Source organism: Neopelma chrysocephalum, unplaced genomic scaffold (assembly GCF_003984885.1).
Source record: "Neopelma chrysocephalum unplaced genomic scaffold, ASM398488v2 Primary Assembly neopelma1_80b, whole genome shotgun sequence".
Lineage (NCBI taxonomy): Eukaryota > Metazoa > Chordata > Aves > Passeriformes > Pipridae > Neopelma > Neopelma chrysocephalum.
Window position 1 is genome coordinate 3,760,870 of NW_020897742.1, and position 20,211 is coordinate 3,781,080.

Genomic DNA, 20,211 nt, shown 5'->3' on the forward strand with positions numbered 1-20,211 from the left:
TACTGAGAAAGACAGGAACGTGATGGGCTTTGATAGGGGCCTTCTTCTTCACCTGTCCCCTTCCACAAGCTCTTCATTTTAGCTTTCTTGTGAATTGGACCAGCAGTGACTGAAAAGGTGGATGAATGAGCAGTGCTTGACCGGGCAAAGGGGATGAGAGAATGTTGAAATTGGAGAAATGGATGAGAAGTTTGCACTTAATGAAAAGGCAACAAACATTGTTACACTGACTTGTATTTTAAGATGTGATGCAGTTAGGTACTTTAGTGCTAAGAGCTCAGAGATTCTTTTCTTCCATGTTTCTTGCAATTAGTAGAAATGAGTTACCACCTGGAAGATAAGATTCGGGCCTTAAGGGTTTATAGACACGGTGACATTGGGTGGCAGGAACTGTGTGAGCAGAGATGCATCATAGTGGGACTTCAATAAATCATAGACCCAAAGTAACACGGTTAATGTAGTTGAAGACGGTGAAGATTGATGCAATATTTTTGTTGTGTTTGTGGTAAATGAAACAGATAAAGTCCTTTACGCTTTGTCAGTACCTTCCTCACACATTGAAGGACTGAATATTGATCCGCTGACCGCAGCAGCTCACTGCTGCAAGCAGTGAGAGGATTCCTGCTTGTGGCATTTATACTCAGAAATGCTTTTAACTCTAAATACCTATTTAAGTCTTTCTGACTAAATAATAATCCAGTCCACCTCTGTAATGTTAAGAATAGGGTATTTGTATGTATGGAACAGATTTCTCCCTATATGGGAGATATTCCAAATATTCATTGGAACTACTACTTATATTTTTGCATGCATTTTAAGTCTGTCATCTTTTTTTCCAGCAGCTCTGTTTGCTTTTAAATAATACTGCTGTCATAGATTCTTAATTATAGTAATGATCATATCAACTTTTTGTCATGATGATTTCTCATTTATTTCCCTTTCTGTGATCTTTGTGAAGCATTTTAGGTAATTTGGGTTTGGTTTTTTTTTTATTCCTTTGTTGTAAACATTTTGTTCATTGTGCTAGAGAGTTGGTTATGTCTCCAGAGAACCATCTGTTTCAGAGCTCATAGGTCACTGCCCTGATGTTTTTTTGATTAACAGTACTCTGGAAAAAAAAGTCCAACGCAACAAAAGCACAACAATCTGAAAATAGTCTTTTTTAATCGTTGTGTTTTCATTGTTGGCACACACTACAAATGGACATGTGCCAGTGTCCATTTATATGTTAACTAGGAAGAAAAGGCTACAGCTTTAGATAGCAAAAGCAGAGTAAAAAGTGGTTGTATCACCAGTTAAGTCTTCTGTAGAGAAAGAAAAGCTGAAATTTTCTTTACACGGGCTCTTCCTCACAGCATTCCATAGACTCAGGCACATTCATTCAGACTGTGGCTGACGACATTTTTTTTTTTTTACTAATCCATCTTTTTTAGCTTGTCTTCCAACTTCTGATGAAAAAAAAGGACTTTGCGTGCAACTTAATGTTTTTAGTTGAAATGTTGACTTATTTTCTCTGAGTCAGTAATGCTTTTTTGACAGGTGTGGATTGGGAACCTGTTATGACTGGATATTAACCTGAATAATTTTCTTGACTTCAGTGCCATTTAATGACTTTGAATGCCATTTAAAATAATAGTATAAATAGCTCTGTTTAAAAAAAAATGTTCACTATCTTTTGTCTGTCTGATTGACTTCTCAACGCTGCATAAAACACTTAAGGAAAACGACAGGGCATGACATTGCCTGAAGGTGTACAAGAAAATGTGTTAATAGTGTTCTTACATAGCGTGACTGCATTCAGATGTTACTTTCTGAATTACTTGTCTTCTTTTTATCGCTTTTTATCACTGTGCTTCAGTTCAGTTGATTCGTCTTGTCTGACCTTGTTTTCTTCATGGATATTTGACAGTACTTCTTTTTTTTAGTATAAGTATGAGATACTTTTTTCTGCCTTTTATTTATATAGTTATTTTAATTAAATCTACTTCAAGACCACATAATAGGAAACTTCATGAGTAATATCTTTTCTTTAACTGGTTCCTTACAAACATTAAAACTTTTTCACTGATTTCCAGATGAATTGTACAAGGTCAGGTAGGGATGGAGTTAACTTTCATCATAGCAGCCTCAGTAGGGCTGTGCTTTGGGTTTGTAACTAAAACAGTGTTGATACCACACCGTCTTGGCTCTTGCTGAGCACTGCTTGCACAGTGTCAAGGCTTTTTTTTGCAACACCTCAGCCCTGAGTAGGCTGTAAGGTGGGCAAAAAGTGGGCATGGACGCAGCCACGACAGCTGACCTGGACTGGCCAAAGGTGCATTCTGTGTCATGTCATGTCATGCTCAGTAGTAACAAGGAGTTGGAGGGTGTGTTCCAAGATAGTTGTTGCTTGGAGGAGGGCTGTGCATTGCCATGCTTCTGGGAGATGGTCAGGGATTACCTTGGCTTGTTCATTTCTTTCCTCTCTCCTTCATGTGTTAAACTGTCTTTATCCTGCTTTTGCTCTTCTTTTTCTCTCTCCCTGTAGGAACTGGGAGCCAACTTTTGTTATTCCATAGCTGTTTAACCTGCTTCTGAATTAACTAATGTAATTACTTTCCATTCTAGTATGTCTGGTTGGCTTATGGCTACATGACATTTGGTTAGTGTAATATGTAAAGCTGGGGTCAAAAGAAGTGTGGGCAGCAGTTCAAGGGAGGTGCCTCTGCCCCTCTACTCTGCTCTGGTGAGACCCACCTGCAGTGCTGCAGCCAGCTCTGGGGTGCCCAGCGCAGGAAGGACATTGACCTGTTGGAATGAGTCCAGAGGAGGGTATTCAAGATGATTAGAGGGGTGGAGCACCTCTCCTATAAGAAAAGACTGAGAGAATTGAGATTGTTCAGTCTGAAAAAGATAAGGCTGTGGGGTAAACTAATTGCAGCCTTCCAGTACCTGAAGGGAGCCTACAAGAAACATGGGGAGAAACTGTATACAAGGGCATGTAGTGACAAGACAAAGGAGAATGGCTTCAAACTGGAAGAGAGTAGGTTTAAATTGGATATTAATGAAAAATTCTTCATTGCAAGAGTGGTCAGGCAGTGGAACAGGTTGCCCAGAGAAGCTGTAGCTGCCCCATCCCTGTAAGTGTTTAAGGCCAGGTTGGATGGGGCTTTGAGTAACCTGGTCTAGTGGAAGGTGTCCCTACCCATGACAGGGGTGTTGGAACTAAATGGTCTTTAAGGTCCCTTCCAACGCAGGCCATTCTATGATTCTGTGATTTAGTGGCAGATGTGGGAACTGGATCCAGTAATTCCATGTGAACACCATGAAACATTTTTCATTATGAGGGTGACTGATCACTGGCACACGTTGCACAGAGAGGTTGTAGAGTCTCCCACATTGTAGTTATTCAATGTGGTCCTTGGCAAGGGGCTCTGGGTGGCTCTGTTTGAGTAGGCATTTGGACCAGGTGCCCTCTGGAGGTCCCTTCCAAGCATTCAGTGTTTCAATGTTGCCAGAATCTCAGGTTTCTGTGGCATTAAAAGGAGAGGAGCTGTTTCCATAATCTTGAAGTTGCATGTTAATCACTGGCAATAAGAGTAGCAAGGTCAACATCTTCGTGTACAAGTGAATGTTACTTGCGCAGTGCTTTATTAATAAATACTTCTATACTCTGAGAAGAATGGACTTATGAAATGAGTTTTTATCCTCAGGAGTGAAATCTGTTGAGCTGAAATAGTATGTGATGTTCTTTGGTTTGAAAAGAGATTTTTAGGATTTTTCATTACACATTACAACCTACAGATTTAAAAATCTTTTTAACCTGTAAAAGCTTTTTAAAAATAAAACTTCACATGCAAACAAAACATAAACTAACCCCTAAGCTACATTTTTTTTTATTACTGGCTGTGATACCAAATCTCATTACTGAAGCTGACTAGAAGTATAGAGGATAGCAATTCATGTTTTGGAATAAAATAACCAGAAAAATGATATGTTGATAGTGCTGCATTTTGGCACTATGCAAATGTGAATGCAAAATTAAAATAGTCTTGGGAAGAACCTGTATTCTTTTTTTTTTTCTTTCTGAATGCTTTATTCTGTATATACTTATGGCATTATGACCTCTAAACTGGCAGTATATTGACACTGTTCTCTTGGATATAAGTTAGATGGAATACTTAAGAGAGATGCAAAAGGCAAACAATTTAATTTTCAGTTAGTCTTATAAAGTAGTCCTTGGATATCTCCCAATGCAGAATTAAAAATCAAAGCTTATAAGGTAGCAGTCTACAAAAGTAATAAATATTGTTAGGAAAAGAAGTTTCATGTGGTTTAAAATGAGCAAGAGTCAACGTCAGTAAAAGGAAGGACAATAGAAGAAAGTGATGGAATACTGATAATTTTTAAATAAATGACTAATAAGAAATAAAGTTGTTTCATTAAATACTTCATTTAGTTTTATGCTGTATTGTAAAGCAGTGGAGCCACCTGACCTCTAGGCACTGCTGTAATACAAATAGTAGCATATGGGTGATGAATGAGTAAATAATTGAGCAATCTTTTTCAGCTGCCAGTTGAAGCCAGGATAGAAGTGACTAAGAAGGCTATTAAGGCAGTCAAACATCTTTCTGAGAAATCAAGAAAAAAAACTTCTGAGGATGACATGAAAGATGCGGAAAATCCATCTGTTGATTACGAAGAAATTCTGAGTCACTTGCAACAATCTCTTGCTCATCTGGAAACACTCACTCACAGTTTTATCACTTACTTGAAAAACAGCGAACAGGTAATGATTACTGATCAAATGTTTGTTTTGAGTGTTACCATGACTAGCAATGATAGACATCATTCTTCTGTCATATTTTATTAATGTTTTCTACTTTTGATTTTCGTGACCTGGTTTTTGAAAATTCACTTCCATCAATCTCTTCTTTTTCTCAGTATATGTTAATTCTTAGCAGAAGGGAAGATTCTGATACAACCTTGTAAATAAGCAGGTCTTACTGATTAGTAACACTGATTAGTGTTCAAAAATTATCTGTTCACAGGATACACTACAGAAGTATGGCTATTTATATGATTTGTCAAGGTCAGAGAAAGAAAAAATCCATGAGCAAGCAGTAGCTATGTGTATAGATGGTCAGCCTCTGGACATGATACAGCAGTTGTTACAAGTGGCTGTTGGAGATCTAGGTCTTTCTCCCAAGGATATTGTCCAATGTGCTATTAAAAAAATTGTAGGTATATTAAGGTAAGCACACTTGCTCAATTAAGCCCAAAAATCTTTCTTCAGGGTTTTTAGAGGGTTTTTTTTTGGTTGGTTGGGTTGGTATGTTGGTTTGTTGTGGGTTTTGTTTGGTTGGTTTGGTTTGTTTATTAGTTGTGAGTACTTGTTTGCTTTCAGTGTTTGGATTTTGCAGAAAATTAAACAGTAACAGGTGAGTTCTTGGATCGCTTGTGCTTCTGTTTACCTGTAATTTCATATTTAGGCAGTTACGTTTCTCTGAGTTTGGGAAGCCAGGGCAATCTGAACGATTTAATACACAGAACTCATCCTGTTCACTGGAACATGCTTTTAAGTTAAAAGTGTTGGCTTTGCAATATTGTTCCATTATGTGTGCGCACTTGTGAATTATTGGAAAATTTACAACTGCACATAATTATTCCCCCTTAAACAGAGTTAAAAGGCATTTTTGTTGGAAATGGTGGGTAACTCATGCAGGCATTTGGGTAGCAGAACCCTAGCAATGGCTGTTGCCACAACAGCATGTCCTACCAGAAGTAGTACAATTTTCATCTTTGAAATAACTTGCCGAGGCATTCCTGGGAGCTGTCTTTTCATGTTGTTTGATTTGGTTTTTATTTGCAAGGTTTTGAAAAACATGTTTATTTGTCATTAAAAAACCTACATTTTTCTTCTTTGTTCTTGTGAATAGTGAAATAGTGCTTCTTAGAGTTTTTGATCTTCCATCTCCCATTGTGTCATACCCTATTTCCAAATGAAAGAGCAAATGTGAGTGCTGGATGGTCTTGCAGCACTTAAAAGCAACAGTGATACCCTAAAAACCCCCAACCTGCTAACTACTTGGAGAGAAACAAGTTTCTAATGTGAGGAAGGGGATTGTTTTGCTCAACTCTTCCATTGTTGTCATTGTTACTGGTTTTTGCTGTTAGTGCCATCATACTATAAGCAATCCTATATGCTATACCGTAAGGTGATTCTTTTGAGATCTGGGCAAGACCTCGATGATGCAAAGGAACATGAAATACAATTGGTTCTGAGCATCTTAATCTTGTTAGCAGTGAGTTTAAAGTTTACATTGACTTAAATGCAACGATCTTTATAGTGTAATGTGTTCTTTGTAGTCTTGCTTCCAAATTACAGTTCTAACACTTGAGAGAAGCATTGAAAACTTTGTAGTCATGGTTCTGTGAACATGACACTGGTTTTAACAAGGTTTAGGATATGTGGAAGTCTACAGATTTTTGTAGTGAGATAAGAGCAACCTGTCCACTTTCCTGCAAGGAATTGACACTATTCTGACCCCTGCCTTAGTGTGATGGGATCCGTGTGTCTGTCTTGATGTTCTCTGTCAGAACAGCTTAACCAAAGAGCATACTCAGCCCACTGCTACTGGACTAGAACTGAGATGTGAAATTCTTAAGACAGGAAGCAGAGGATGAAGTTCGCCTACATCACTGTCCGTATTTGTGTTCCCAGGATGAAGAAAGCCTGAGGTTTTTGTTTTGCCATCGTTGTTGAGAGACTATCAATAAGCTCTTAAGGATCCATCTGTCTGTGATACTCTTTCTCCTTCAGAGCATCATAAAAGTATTCATTATGTTATTTTTCTGCAGTCAAGTGAAATTAATCCATCAGGGATTTTTTTTCATTTGAGAAACCCCTCATGGATTTCATATTTCTGGGTGCTGCCTGTTGTTTTTTCCTGACTGGAAGTGTTGTACTGAATATTCCAAATGAAGCATCACTGTATCTTTAATCTAGTGTTCATTAGAATTATTTTCTTCTGTCATATTTTTTTAATGGGGGAGGGGGAGATATTTTTATATCATCCATTATAAATGAGCATATACTTCTCATTTAACTATTCATACAAGACTCTCTCCTGAGGTATTTCTGTTCCAGAGAGATACATGGAACAAGTATGAAAAAGTGTTCTGCTGTTAGATGGCTGCTAAATACTTCAGTACTTCTAAGACCAGTTTAGATAGATAAAACTTTGAGAATTTATCCTGTTGTTCTGCATGCAGAAAAATTATGTGGGCAGGGTGATCTGAATGCCAGATATAGGAAAACAAGTCTAGCATGGAAAATTATCTATAGCTCTACTTTTTCTTCAGCATGTATGTTTATATTACAGCACACTGAAGTGCCACAGACAAAAAGAAGGCAGCCTGTCAAATTGTTTGCAGTCCTCTTTGGCAGAAAATTGGTTTCTTCTGTCACTCAGTTTAAGAGTGTTCACAGCATCCTCAATGATGGTAGAGCTTTTGCATAGCAACATAAGTAATATTGTCTTTCTTGTCTGGGTTTGTCCATTTGAAGAAGAATAATTTGGCTTTAGATAATAACTGTCCTGCTGTTTCTGACTAGCAGTGTGATACATCTGAATATAAACCTCAGCAAGTCCAGTTATTTCTTCTATAATGAGTGTCATTAACATGCAGAGTATGAGAAACCTATCAAAATTCTCTTTTCTACTCTGCTTCATATCAACATTTTTCTGTGAACTGAATTATTTGTTCTTTATATGCATTGCAAGGTTGGAATAGCTGCAGATTCATTTAAAGTTCTGGACAGAGCCCATGACCAATAAGTCCTATACAGCACTTCACTGGAAAGAAGAAAATGACTGACTGTCCTGTAGACAAAACTGTAGTGGCAAAGATAGGAAACTTAGTTGGAAGCTTCAATTTAAATGATTTGGTGTGTGATGTGACCTAATGTGGTCAGTAGAAATATTCTGCCCCCACTCCCCCACTTCTTTGAGGAGAAGGAGAAGGCAAAGATAATTTCATATCATTCTGTACTATGGAAAGTTTGTCTACTACAATGATAAAGACCATGAAGTGAAAATCTAACATAAAACACAATAGCAAATACGTGAGATAATATCCTCCCTATGATGAAATTCAGAAAGAGGGTAATATTATAAAGTAGCATCACTCTAAATATAGGGAGCAATTAAAAGAAAGGTTGTTGCTCGGCATCTCTTAAGCCTACTATATCACCTTGTGAAGAAGGTAAATCCAGCTTTGTTAGAAAGTTAAAAGGGAAAAAAAATCAGATTTTTATTGTCTTATCTAACATGAGCAGGGGTCATACAGAGTAATTTTGTAACTTGTGTATAATAATTTAATGGTATTTTAGATGGAAATAATGGTTTGCCATTATGACTTTTTTCCCCCCAGTTTTGAATGATGACACTCTCAGTATGTTATTGTCTTATTTTCCTCATATTTAAATAAGAGAAAACACAATCAGAAAGAAGAAAATAAAGCTCGAGTATTTTCAATGAATACAGTAATTAGGTTAAAAAATTTAGATGAAATTAATTTATTTTCCTTTCAAGTGTTTTTTGTGCTTTATTCTGTTTGAGGAATGTGATTAAATATGCATCACTTTTTCTGAAGCTGAACTGAAATTAAAATAAGCCTTTATCGGTGTAATTACATTGAGCTCATACCTATGAGTTTTGAGGTGAACACTGAATCCTGTTCTGTTGTTTAAAACATGAATGAAATAGCTTATAATTTGTGTGGAAGACTAATCCTTCATTAATTATATTTGTTTCTGTTAGTAGCTGCTTATTTTTAATCATTAATTATTAAGAAAAGAACAAGGCAACAATCTGTGGAAACTTGACAGGATTATTTGTCTCATGAGCTGTCGTCTCTTTTTAGCTTCTCTAACCATTAGGCAGTAAAGGCAGTATTAAGCTTAAAAAATGCTAGCTTTCAATCTTCCTAGTTTTATTTTTAAAATACTTTCTTATTGTAGATAACTGTAACTTACTGCTTAGATTAACCTTTCTTCTCCTTTCCTTCTTAGTAGAAGAGTACCTCTCTGTGTGTGACAAACTTGAGGCTTTCTGTAAATGTTCATAAATCTGTTGTTCTTGAGAACTGACTTCACAGATGTATTGTTAGAAACAGTGATTTTCTGTTTTTGGAAATGCCTATTAACTTTTGCAGAGATGTGTCTTTTGACTTGGGTTATTTTGAGGAGCTCAGAGAGCCTGGTTGTGACTTTAATTTCTGATTAGAGAGATGAAGGGTTTTTGAAGAGCGAGTGCTAGGACGGTCCAGAACTAATCTCCAAAATCAAAATTTTGCTTATCAGTCTCCTTTGATATGGCAGTTGTTTATGTACACAGAAGATAACTTAGGGTAAGTAGAGCACTAAGATTTCCATTTCTGTAGACTATAGAATCATATAACAGTTTGAGTTGGGCCTTTAAAGGTCATCTAATCCAACACCCCTGCATTGACCAGGGACATCTTCAACTAGATCAGGTTGCTCAGAGTTCTGTCCAACCTGGCCTTGAATGTTTCCAGGCGTATCACCACCTCTCTGGGCAACCTGTGCCGGTGTCTCACCACTCTCATAGTAAAAAATTTCTTCCTTATATGTACTCTGAGTCGACCCTCTCTTAATTTAAAGCTATTATCCCTTGTCCTGTAGCAACAGGCACTGTTAAATAGTCTGTCCACATCTTTCCCTTTAAGTACTGAAGGGCTGCAAATGTCCTGTTTGTTTCTATTTCAGTAGTCATTCTCTTCTTAGTGTGCAAGTTTTATAAGTATTCTGGTTTTCTTTGGATATGCTATGTTAATGCCCTTTGTTGGTGTATTTTTATTACAAAATTAATTGGAAAAAAGGCACAAAAAAACAGTACAGGAAAATTTAAATCTGGCCTGTAAACACTAACAAAGTGGCTTATAAAAGAACAGAAATGAAGCGTCTTATATCTGTCTTCACTCTGAGAACATACCTTAAATTTTTTTAGCTTTTTTTATTTCTTAAGAAATTTGAAACTATCTCCTGATGCCTGTAGCCAGTTGCATAAAATGATTATTTGAATACTGCTGTGCTTTGTACCATTTCCACACTTCTGCCCTAAAGGTGTAATTTTTTTTATTTTCCTTAACAGAGCATGCAATTCCCTTAAGTCTCCTTTTATGTGAAAATACTATTTTTTCTTTTTTTTCTTTTTTTCTTTTTTTTTGAGAATGAATTTTTTCTTGGGTGTTTTGGTGAAAATGGATTTTATCTTTTGGACACACATCATGTCTCTTTGGGAGTGTAAAATCCTGAATATTTCTGTACTGTTCTGTACTATAAATTATAGTTTGATTGTTTCCAAGTATTCTGAAGATTTTTAGGAAAATATCTAGATTTTAACTTGACTCTTTAAAAATTTATTTAACTGGCATGTGATAGTACTGGTACGAAGAACAGCATTTCCATCAGACACATGTAACACTATTTTTTGAGATAAAGGCTGGTAGTATGAGCTTCTACTTGTATTTTGAACTTGTGAGTTGTGTTGGGTTTGCATGGGCAGATTTTGGTAGCAGCAGGGACTGCAGGGATGGCTTTCTCTGAGAAGCTTCCAGAAGCTTCCACCATGTCCATCAGAGCCAATGCCAGCCGGCTCCAGGATGGACCTGCCACTGGTCAAGGCTGAGCCCATCAGTGATGGTAGTAACACTTCTGTGATAACACATTTAAGAAGGAAAAAATGTTATTGTGCAGAAGTAATTGTGGCCAGAGAAGAGAGGAGCGAGAACATGTGAGAGCAACAACCCTGCAGACACCAAGGTCAGCGCAGAAGGAGGGGAGGAGGTGCTCTGGGCACCAGAGCTGAGGTTCCCCTGCAGCCTGTGCTGCAGACCATGGTGAGGCAGCTGTGCCCCTGCAGCCTATGAAGGACCACAGAGGCACAGAGATTCCATCTGCAGCCCAGGGAGGAGTCCACGCTGGAGCAGGTGGATGCCCAAAGGAGGCTGTGACCCTGTGGGACACCCAGGCTGGAGCAGAGTCTTGGCAGGGACCTGCTGACCCTTGGAGAGAGGAGTCCATGCTGGAGCAGGTTTTCCTGGTAGGACTTGTGGTCCTGTGGGGGACCCGCACTGAGCAGACTGTGCCTAAAGGACTGCACCCTATAGAAAGGGACCCACGTTGGAGCAGTTTCGGGAGAACTGTTGCCGCTGGGATGGACTCTTCTTGGAGAAGTTTGTGGAGGACTGTCTTCCCATGGGAGGACCCCATGGGGAGTAGGGGAAGGACTCTTCCTTGAGCAGCAGCAGGAACAACCTGCAATGAACTGACCATAACCCCCATTCCCCACCTCCGTGCTCCACTGTGAGGGAGGAGGTAGTGCCTGAGAAGAAGGGAGGGATGGGAGGGAGGGTGTTTTTAAGATTTCTTTAACTTCTCCTTATTCTGCTGATTTAGTTAGTAACAAATTCAGCTAATATTCCTAAGTCGTGTCGGTTTTGCCCATGGTGGCATTCAGTGAATGGTCTTTCCCTGTCCTTAGCTTTTCAAACTTCCATTATATTTTCTCTCTCCTGTCCACTTGTGGAGGGGAGTGATGGAGCAGCTTTGGTGGGTGCCTGGCATTCAGCCAGGGTCCACCCACTACAGAAGTGTATCATAACAATATAAAATGAATATACTAAGTGTTCATCAGGCAATAAATCATCTTGAATTTATTCTGAATGGAGTCACATCTTGGTTTTAAATCTAGTATTTTTCACTGAAGTGCCTTAAGATAAAAATAGAAAAATTGAAAGTTCTGAATGCAGGAAGACATTGAAGGTTATAAAAATTCAGGTTTCTATGCCATATAGTATAATCATTTTTAGGAAATATTTATCTAACTCAAGTAATAAATTACAAAATTGTAAACATTCTCTAACTCCTGACAAAAAGATAGTGGAATGTTGCAGTTATTTTTACACATTACTATCAGCTATACACTGTATTTTGGCTTTAGTACAGTCAGGGCAGCCTGGGCATGCATTCATTGTTGGTAAGAGCACATACAAGACGAGGCTGACGTTTTTAGTGGCAGAAAAGCTTTGATATGGTGATGAGCTGCAGAGTAAATGCACTTTTTCTCTGGTTTTTTTGCGTCATCTGGAATAACATGGGAACTATTTGCCTGCCTTTCTCTGTCTTTAGTGCAGCATTGACAAACTAAGATAGGCAAAACCGTTGTTTTTCTAGTTTTATCAGGCATCGTTGCCACTACAGTGGTTTCCATGGACAGACCCTGTGTGCTTTGTTGGAGTACCAGTGCAAAATCTCTCACTCTCAGCACCAAATCTGTTTGTTTTATTGAAAATCTTAGCAGAAAATGTAATTTTCATTGGATTATGACCAAAGCTTGCTTTCCTACTGGAGTGATTTTGAGGTTTTTAGTTGGTTGATTGTTAGTTGTTCCCCCCCCAGTTTTTACAACCTTTTCACCTGTGGAAGAAAACTGTATTTGTAACTGGATGGGGAGGGTGATGGACATTTTTCTATTCTTGCATGTGCATAGTGGATGCTGTTTTGTGAGTGACTTGACCTCAGAGAAATCTACTGAACCAGCAAATGGGATACTGTTGACTCAGATCACAGTCAAGTTGATTTAAGCTAAGAGAGATACTGCAAGATGATTTGGAAGGAAGAGATGGTGACACATATGTATAACCTTGAGTCTCTTCAGTTGATATTGATGAGATCTTTCACATCATGGCTCGGGTGGAATAATGGCCAGTCTTCGCGAACGAAGATTTTTGGGAAAGGTCTTTTACCTTTCCAGCCTGTGCAATGGATTTTTTTAGGTGAGACACAGCCTGCGCTGAACTGAGCCCACCCTTTAATCCTAAGGTTCATCTGCCGGGGCCAAGCAAGCTTGGACAATGGCAGTGAGGTCCTCAGGACGTAGGTTTGTTTAGAGTGACCTTCTCATAGATGGATGGCCTCACAGGGCTGATGGGCTCCATCTGCCCGGGGGACCGAGGAATCGAACCAGGGTCACAGCAGTGAGAGTCCTGCATGCTAACCACTAGGCCACCAGGGGTCCCTGGTGATGAGATGAGATCTTAAAGATGAGATCTTTAAGGTAGTGAGATTACATGTGTATATTTTGCTGACCTAATCTGTGTTAGAAGCACTACACTTTAACTATTCTTTTCAAGTTTTATTTAAATATTTTAGTATTTTTTCCCAACTCTTTCGTTGTTGCTCTTTGCATTATTTTGACATAAAAATAAAGGTACTAGTTAAGCAGTGAAAGTGAAAAATTGTTATAATTGTTGAACAATTTATATAAATCCTACAGATGCATGAAATGAGATGCAATATGAAGGACCACTTTAATAGTAACTTTGTCTTTCCTTAACAGTGGAAATGACGATTCATCTACAACATTGAAAGATCCACTTGGAATCCTAGAAGGCATAATTTCTGCAGTGCATGCAAGTGTTGAGAAAGGGTAAGAGCTTCCTGTATGGATTCTGTGGTTAAGACTTTGAATATGGATGATTTTTTCTTTGTGGATATATATAATGGGTTTGCACTTTATTCTAGAATAAAGTCTTAGAAAATTGGCTGTCATTTATCAGGTTCAAAAACTAAGCCCTTACAGAAGCCTTTTCTTGATCATTTGAAAGAAAGCAGGTTACTGAACCTAAAATTTAGATAACTGGATATTATGAGGAATTGAGAAAATGTTCTTTCAGCTGTGACTACTGCAGATTTGTACATCTGCCAGGAGTATGTCACTGCTTGCGTTTCAGTTTAGTAGATAAATTGCAATTAATAATGATTCACTTTTAGATATCTGAATTTAGATGTATAAATTTGTCGATATTTGTAGGGTATAGTGCAGAAGCAATTTCACAAATGCTATAAGATGGGTCACCACAGTTTTTCTCCTCTTTTGGGAATGTCCTTATTTCAGATCACATAATAGTCCATATGTCCCACTGATATTTTGCGTGGCATTCCTAGTAAAGATAAGGAAGAAAAAAAATTAGCTTTTTTTCCCAGATGTACAAGGTAAAAACTCATGTATGATAGTAGTAATAAAACCCCATACTCTCTGATAGCCACACAAAACCAGTTAAACTACTTTATGGAGGCTTCTCCAGTAACGTTTAAGTAGCTAAATATTGGATAAAGAAGTAGACTGAATTGATGTAAAAATTTACAGTAAATGTAATTTGCAATATTCTGAGGTATAATGGAAGCGTCAGTACTGTTTTAATCTGAAATGCACTTTCTGTAGTCTTTTTATACTTCATCAACATTTAACTGGTGAAACAATAAGCTGGAGTGAAAATCACTATGATTACAAGAGTTGTTTACATTCATTTAAATACTTATTTATTACCTTAAACCTCAGCTACTCAGTTGACAAAACATAATTCTTTCCCTCAGGAAAACATATGTAAGCATCAAGTGCAAGCTGTACAAAACTCTTGAAATATTCCAGCAGGTCCTTTAATTCCCAAACTTTCGATTTACAGTTTGAATGCCACCTGTTCAACAGAGGCATATCTAATTTAGCTGAAGTTCTGAGCTAACAGCATAATTCAGACAATAAAAAGCCTAAGTAAAATTGAAGTCCTTGTAATATGGAAACCTAAGATGTCAACGTTTATTATTTCAGAGCTGCAAGACAAGTTAAATTGGTGTTTTCTGTCTGATATTACTTTCCCGTCTGTCTTGTTAAACAAATAAGGGAACATTAGGGCATTAGTTATAAATCACACTCCACCTGGAACTACTTTCTTGGCTTTTTTTTTTCCCTGTAAGAAAAAAATTAGTTTCAGTTTAAAATACTACTAAAAGGTAGAATAGCATTTACTGATTTGCTGCCTGCTGGTTTATAGCCTCTGAGGGACGTAACAGAATATTCTGCCTGCAAGTGTTGGTTGGTTAGCTCACGGTGATCTATGTACCCTAAATGCTTTCACACAGTTAGATTGTATTCAATATAATACACTTTTTGAATCAAATTATTTGATTAAGAGTTTTTATGATGAACAAAGTCAGAAAGACCCCAAAACTTAGAGTTTTTAATGACTCCATTTTTTAATTTCTTTCTTTCTAAGGTTTATAGCATTCTGCAATCATTATCATCTTAAGAATTTATAATCATCAAGCTGGCTATAGATGTTACAGAAAAAAAAGAAACGCCTAGTTCTAAAATTGGGAGAAGTTAATTTGTGTATGTGGAGTGTAAAGAAGGGACTTGTAAGGAAAGAAAAAGAATATAGGGTGGCAGTATGCATAAGCATTCAGATATAAAAATGTCATAGTTAAAATGGAAGCATTTCAGCTTGTTTTCCAGAAAGTCAGATGGTGTGGAAGTACAGGCATGAGTCAGGCCCAGACACCGTGAAAAGACTTGGATTTTCAGATGCTGAAATCCAGCACCACTGTATGGTACCAGAGTAGTATGTGGGAGAATATGTAACTTTACGGATGGATTTACATAGTTATTTGAAGTTCAGAAAAACCACACAGCTTTGGGCAGCTGATTAACAAGGTCTAGTTTCTCTGCAGCTTCACACAGGTCAGCTCTTCCATTTCTCGTGTTATGTATTTGTTACATATTGAATGTACCTGTTAAAGTTTTAAAAATACGTGTAGTACTTTCATTAGGATTATTGCCAGAGACTGTTTAACACAGTATTGTTTAATTACAGGGAGAAAGTAGTTTCTTCAGATGACCTTTTGGAGTGGTTGAGACCTTTCTGTGGTGATGACTCTTTAGCAGTGAAGCCTCGCATCCGGGTATTGCAAATTCTGGAGCAAGCCTTCCATCTCAGTGATGAGGACAGCAAGCTACTTGTGTACTTCAGGACACAAGCTGTTCTCAGAGCTTGCTGGCCTGAAAAAAAGGTATTGATTGCTATAAATTATAGCATAAGACTGTTTTTCGATATGTGGTTGTGATGCATTCTTTTGGTATGGGAACTAATCCTACTTACCTTTTGAATCAAGTGTTTGATGTATTTTGATTCTTTGAAAAACAAAGCTGTGTAAAGTTAAGGGACTCCTCAGCTTTTGTTTGGGATCAGGAGTACATAACACTGAACTTGATTAAATATTAATGATTTTCCTCCGTGTCAAGTATTGACTTTGAAGTTTTTATATATTCTTTCTTTTCTGACCATTTTTTCCTGTCAATTTTACCTTCCTTCTTTGTCTTCTACTTGGTTTGTCATTATAGTCAGAATTAGAATGGCAATTATTGGCCACTGCCTAAAGTTGGGAAAAAAATAAGGTAAACTCATTGTTGAAAGAAGTTACTCTTAGCTCTTTGTTTCCAACCGAGAGAGACAAAGTGCTTCTCAGCTCAGGTTTTCAAGTCTGAAACAGATTAATTTTCCTTTTGAATTAAAAGGTAGCAAAATACTTCCATTTTTTAAGTATATGTAGAAGTTAATCTAAGACTATTAAGGATCTTCTAATGAATATTCTCAGGAATGGAAACACTTGAGTTTGTCAAGTAGAATATTAATAATTCTATATATATACAAAAAGGCTCTTGTTGGTTATTCATTATTAATATTTTAACTGCTTCATTTCATGACTCTTTTGCTGAAATGCTTAATATCAACATATGTATTTTTAGAGTTTCTACGTTTCTAAGTGCAATGAAAATATACTACAGGCTTAACAGGACAAATTAGTCCTGTCTTTGAAGCTTGTGCTGTTTTGAAATCATATGAATAGCACTTGCTGCATGTAGAATTGTTCCGCAGAATTACTTTTTGTTCATTTTCTAAGTGCCTCCCCCATGCCAAAACCTTGTCGAACTAAAATAGAATATTTATAATAGTTCCTCAAAAAAAAATCTATGCACAAAACCACTTTATATTCATATAAAACAAAAGCAATATCTCAGTTTTGACTCACTGTGCTAAATTCATCCAAGGGAATAATCCCAATAAAAAATCTTAACAGGAAAAGAAAATACTTATCTCTTGCTTTCTTTATAAATTACTTTTTCTCTTACATTCACAGTAATACCAGCATTTAACTCCTCAACTACTATTCAGATATCTGTCTGGGATTGGATTCTTCATCTTTGTTCAATCCTTTGTCAGTGTTTGTATTGCCTGTGACCTGCTTTTCAATTCAAAAGCATTTCCAATTTTAAAACGTTCAACTAGAGTATGTCTTAAGAAAAAAGTTACAGGTAGATAATGAAAATAAAAAGTTTTACTACTGCACTGGATAAGCTCAAACCCTACAAAGATAATTGTATAAAAATATGTGTGCAATATCATATTCTCTGTATATGCTGTTTATTATTTAGCTAAGTGTAGAAATAGTTTTCATGCTTAGCAATAGTGAAAGCTGTGCTTACATGTACATATATAAAAATCATGATTTATGCACCCCAATTTCTGCTACAGAGTGCAATTATAAGAGTCCTACTGGAACATATTAAAAAATTATTCTCATTTTCATGTCAGTTAAAGCTAAATGTGATAGATGAGAACCTTTTGTTTTCTTTGAATATTTTGTGCTATGTAACTAATGTGTTATTTAGATGGGAGAGTCATGTTGGTTTGTCCATTAGGTGCACGTCATTGAAATTCAGAGTTCTTCACAAATGTCCAAGAAAACAAATGAGTAGTCTTAGATGTAGACTGTTTATCTTTTTTTTCTCTTTTAGTGAGCAGATGTCAAATGCTAGTCTACCAGCTGATACTAGAAAAAACAAGTGATGACCTTGTTTGATGATTAAGTTTGCGTATTTTGTGAATTAATAAACAGGGAAAATAGCATCAAAAAATACCCAGACTGAAAGTGGTACATTCCCAGTCCTTTGTGCTTTGATAGCGGGACAAGAGCACTGCAGAAGTCAGTACTTACATGGCTGCTGAAAGCCAGAGAGAGAGATTTGTGTATGAGCTTTGGCAAAACAGTAATTATGCAATTTTCTTATGCAAGTTAATGTTTCAGGTGCAAAGACCTTTAAAAGCAACCCCATTCTAGAGAAGGGGGTGTTGAAGTGCAATTTAATAGTTTGATGAGGTTGTTGGGTATTCCTGGCTGTGAAGCAGGACAAAGAAATAGACAGGAGGAATTACATCTTTCAAACGTGCACAGACTGCTATGTCAGTCTGTCTGCTTTGTCTGTAGGCATCCATTTCTCTAACATCACTACACCTTTATGAACTTGGTCATCCTTTCTCATCCACCAAAGTAATTTAAAAAAAAAATCACATTAAAATAAATGGCATGGGGAGGTGGTGTGGATTGAATGCTATTTTTAGATTTTAGAGGAATGTGTTTAAAGGTTGTTAGTTTTGGGTGTTTTTTTTTAAATGAACTTTATATTGCAAATATGTCAAAGCTTTATTCATTATCTTACTTCCAGATTGTTTTATTGTTACTTAGTTGGCATTTCTTACATACTTTTAGGGGATCCCTCTTTACCATTCCTTGGCACAAAAAGGGACAGCAGATATTGTGAAGTATGAATGTGGATATCTATTGAGTAAAGATAATTTTAATGATATTACAGTGTTCAATTACCAGAAAATGTGTGAAAGCCACCCTCAGTGTGTCTACTAATCCTCTTAGTCAGACTTTGCATACATCAAGGAGAGACTTAATATTTAATTATGCTCTAGGTGCTGTAAGTAGTGGTCCCACAAATCAATGTGCTGGGAAACAGGCCAGCTCTTGCAAAATTAAAAATGTACTTTATGGAAGTAGCTACCTATCAAACACTCAGAAACAGCGATTTCCAGTTCTCTAATGATTAGTTAACAAAATTAAAAATTCAGGGGTCCTCATTTTTCAAAGGCTTGAGAGTCTTTAATTCACATTCCAGGAGCATCCCACGCTATGGAGGAGGAGGAGGAGGAGGCATGCGTTGTTTTAATCCCCTTGATGAATTTTATCTGAGCTCTTCAGGTTCTGTAATTTTCTAGTTAACTGGTGCATGAAAAATATGGGTCAAAATACTGGCTTTTTATATGTTAAAAAATGTTGAAGGGAAGGGAGAAAGACGTGGTTTAGAATGTTCATATCAAAATTTATCTTTATTCATCTAAGATGGGAAATCCATTTCGTTTCATATAGTATCTAAATAAATATTCTGTAATGCCTCAGAGCAGTGTCTAATCATCTGTAGGGTGTTGGGTAATGGGTTATATGTGTGTCTATGTCAAGGCAGAAGTTACATGAGTTAGGGGTTTGCCCCAGGAAGTTACAGTGGCTCTAGCAAAGCTTCTGTAAGCAAATCAAGGGTTAGTTTAAGATAAGAAGTTATTAATTGTGAAGCTTCTATAAGGCACACCTTGTCTTAAAAGAATTGTTACATTATTATGCAAATGCAAAATGTAATTACTACTTCCATGCTACTTAAATGCAAATAGCTTTGTCATTTAGAGAAGGTAATCGCATTTAGCCTTTCCCCTCGTATTGTTATATTATGTTTTTTTCATGATCTTGGAGTATACAGAGTGGTTGAGGGATAAACATTTTTGAAAGTTGGAAGAGATATCTAATAGGGATTTAAAATTTTAACTTTGGGCACTTTTCGTATTGATTTTTTTCCTAAAGTTTAGCTTTAAAAAATTGTCAGATTAATTTGTATTGTGTGTGTGGGATGTGCACAATACATTTTCCTTCCTTCATATTGGCAATTCATGTATGCCATATGAAAGTTTATCTCAGCAACCTTAGTAATGACTACAATGTATATAATGACTTTCTGAAAACTTGGGTCTGACCATCAAGACTCGGTTGCTGTTTTGTTCCTCTTCCCACAGTACACAAAAAACGTGTATCTGTTTACCTCATGTTTCTTCATGTGACTTAGTAAAAAACAGTCTCGATGGGAATGTCAATGTCCAGTAATTTTTCAGCTTTTCTCCATTACCTCTACTCACATCAGAGATTTAAACATGAGAATTCTTAAATCTCACTGCGCTTTCCAAATCCTTAAGTCATTTTGCTGAAGCCATTTGTCGGGTAACAATGAACTGCATTTAGCTTGATCTGGCAAAATACAAGTGAAGGAGCTGTATCTGTTTGATCCTCAGCCATCTTTCATTTGTGAAAAATGCTTAATTAGAAGAAAGATTTATGTTCCTATCAACTTAGAGTAAATTTGTTATGATGTTGTTTATAATTCTAGAGACATTGTTTCTCTACTGGTAATGCATAAAAAT

The 20,211-nt window shown here is 36.9% G+C and overlaps 1 protein-coding gene across 1 annotated transcript in view; it reads left to right on the top strand.

Annotated features, from left to right (window-relative positions):
* Window positions 1-20,211, top strand: part of NBAS (neuroblastoma amplified sequence) — a 168,086-nt gene that overhangs the window by 113,000 nt on the left and 34,875 nt on the right. Inside the window, exons 45-48 of the mRNA XM_027690224.1 lie at window positions 4,550-4,768; window positions 5,031-5,233; window positions 13,407-13,496; window positions 15,718-15,913. Coding sequence (XP_027546025.1) covers window positions 4,550-4,768; window positions 5,031-5,233; window positions 13,407-13,496; window positions 15,718-15,913 — 708 coding nt within the window. The remainder of the gene's footprint in view (window positions 1-4,549; window positions 4,769-5,030; window positions 5,234-13,406; window positions 13,497-15,717; window positions 15,914-20,211) is intronic.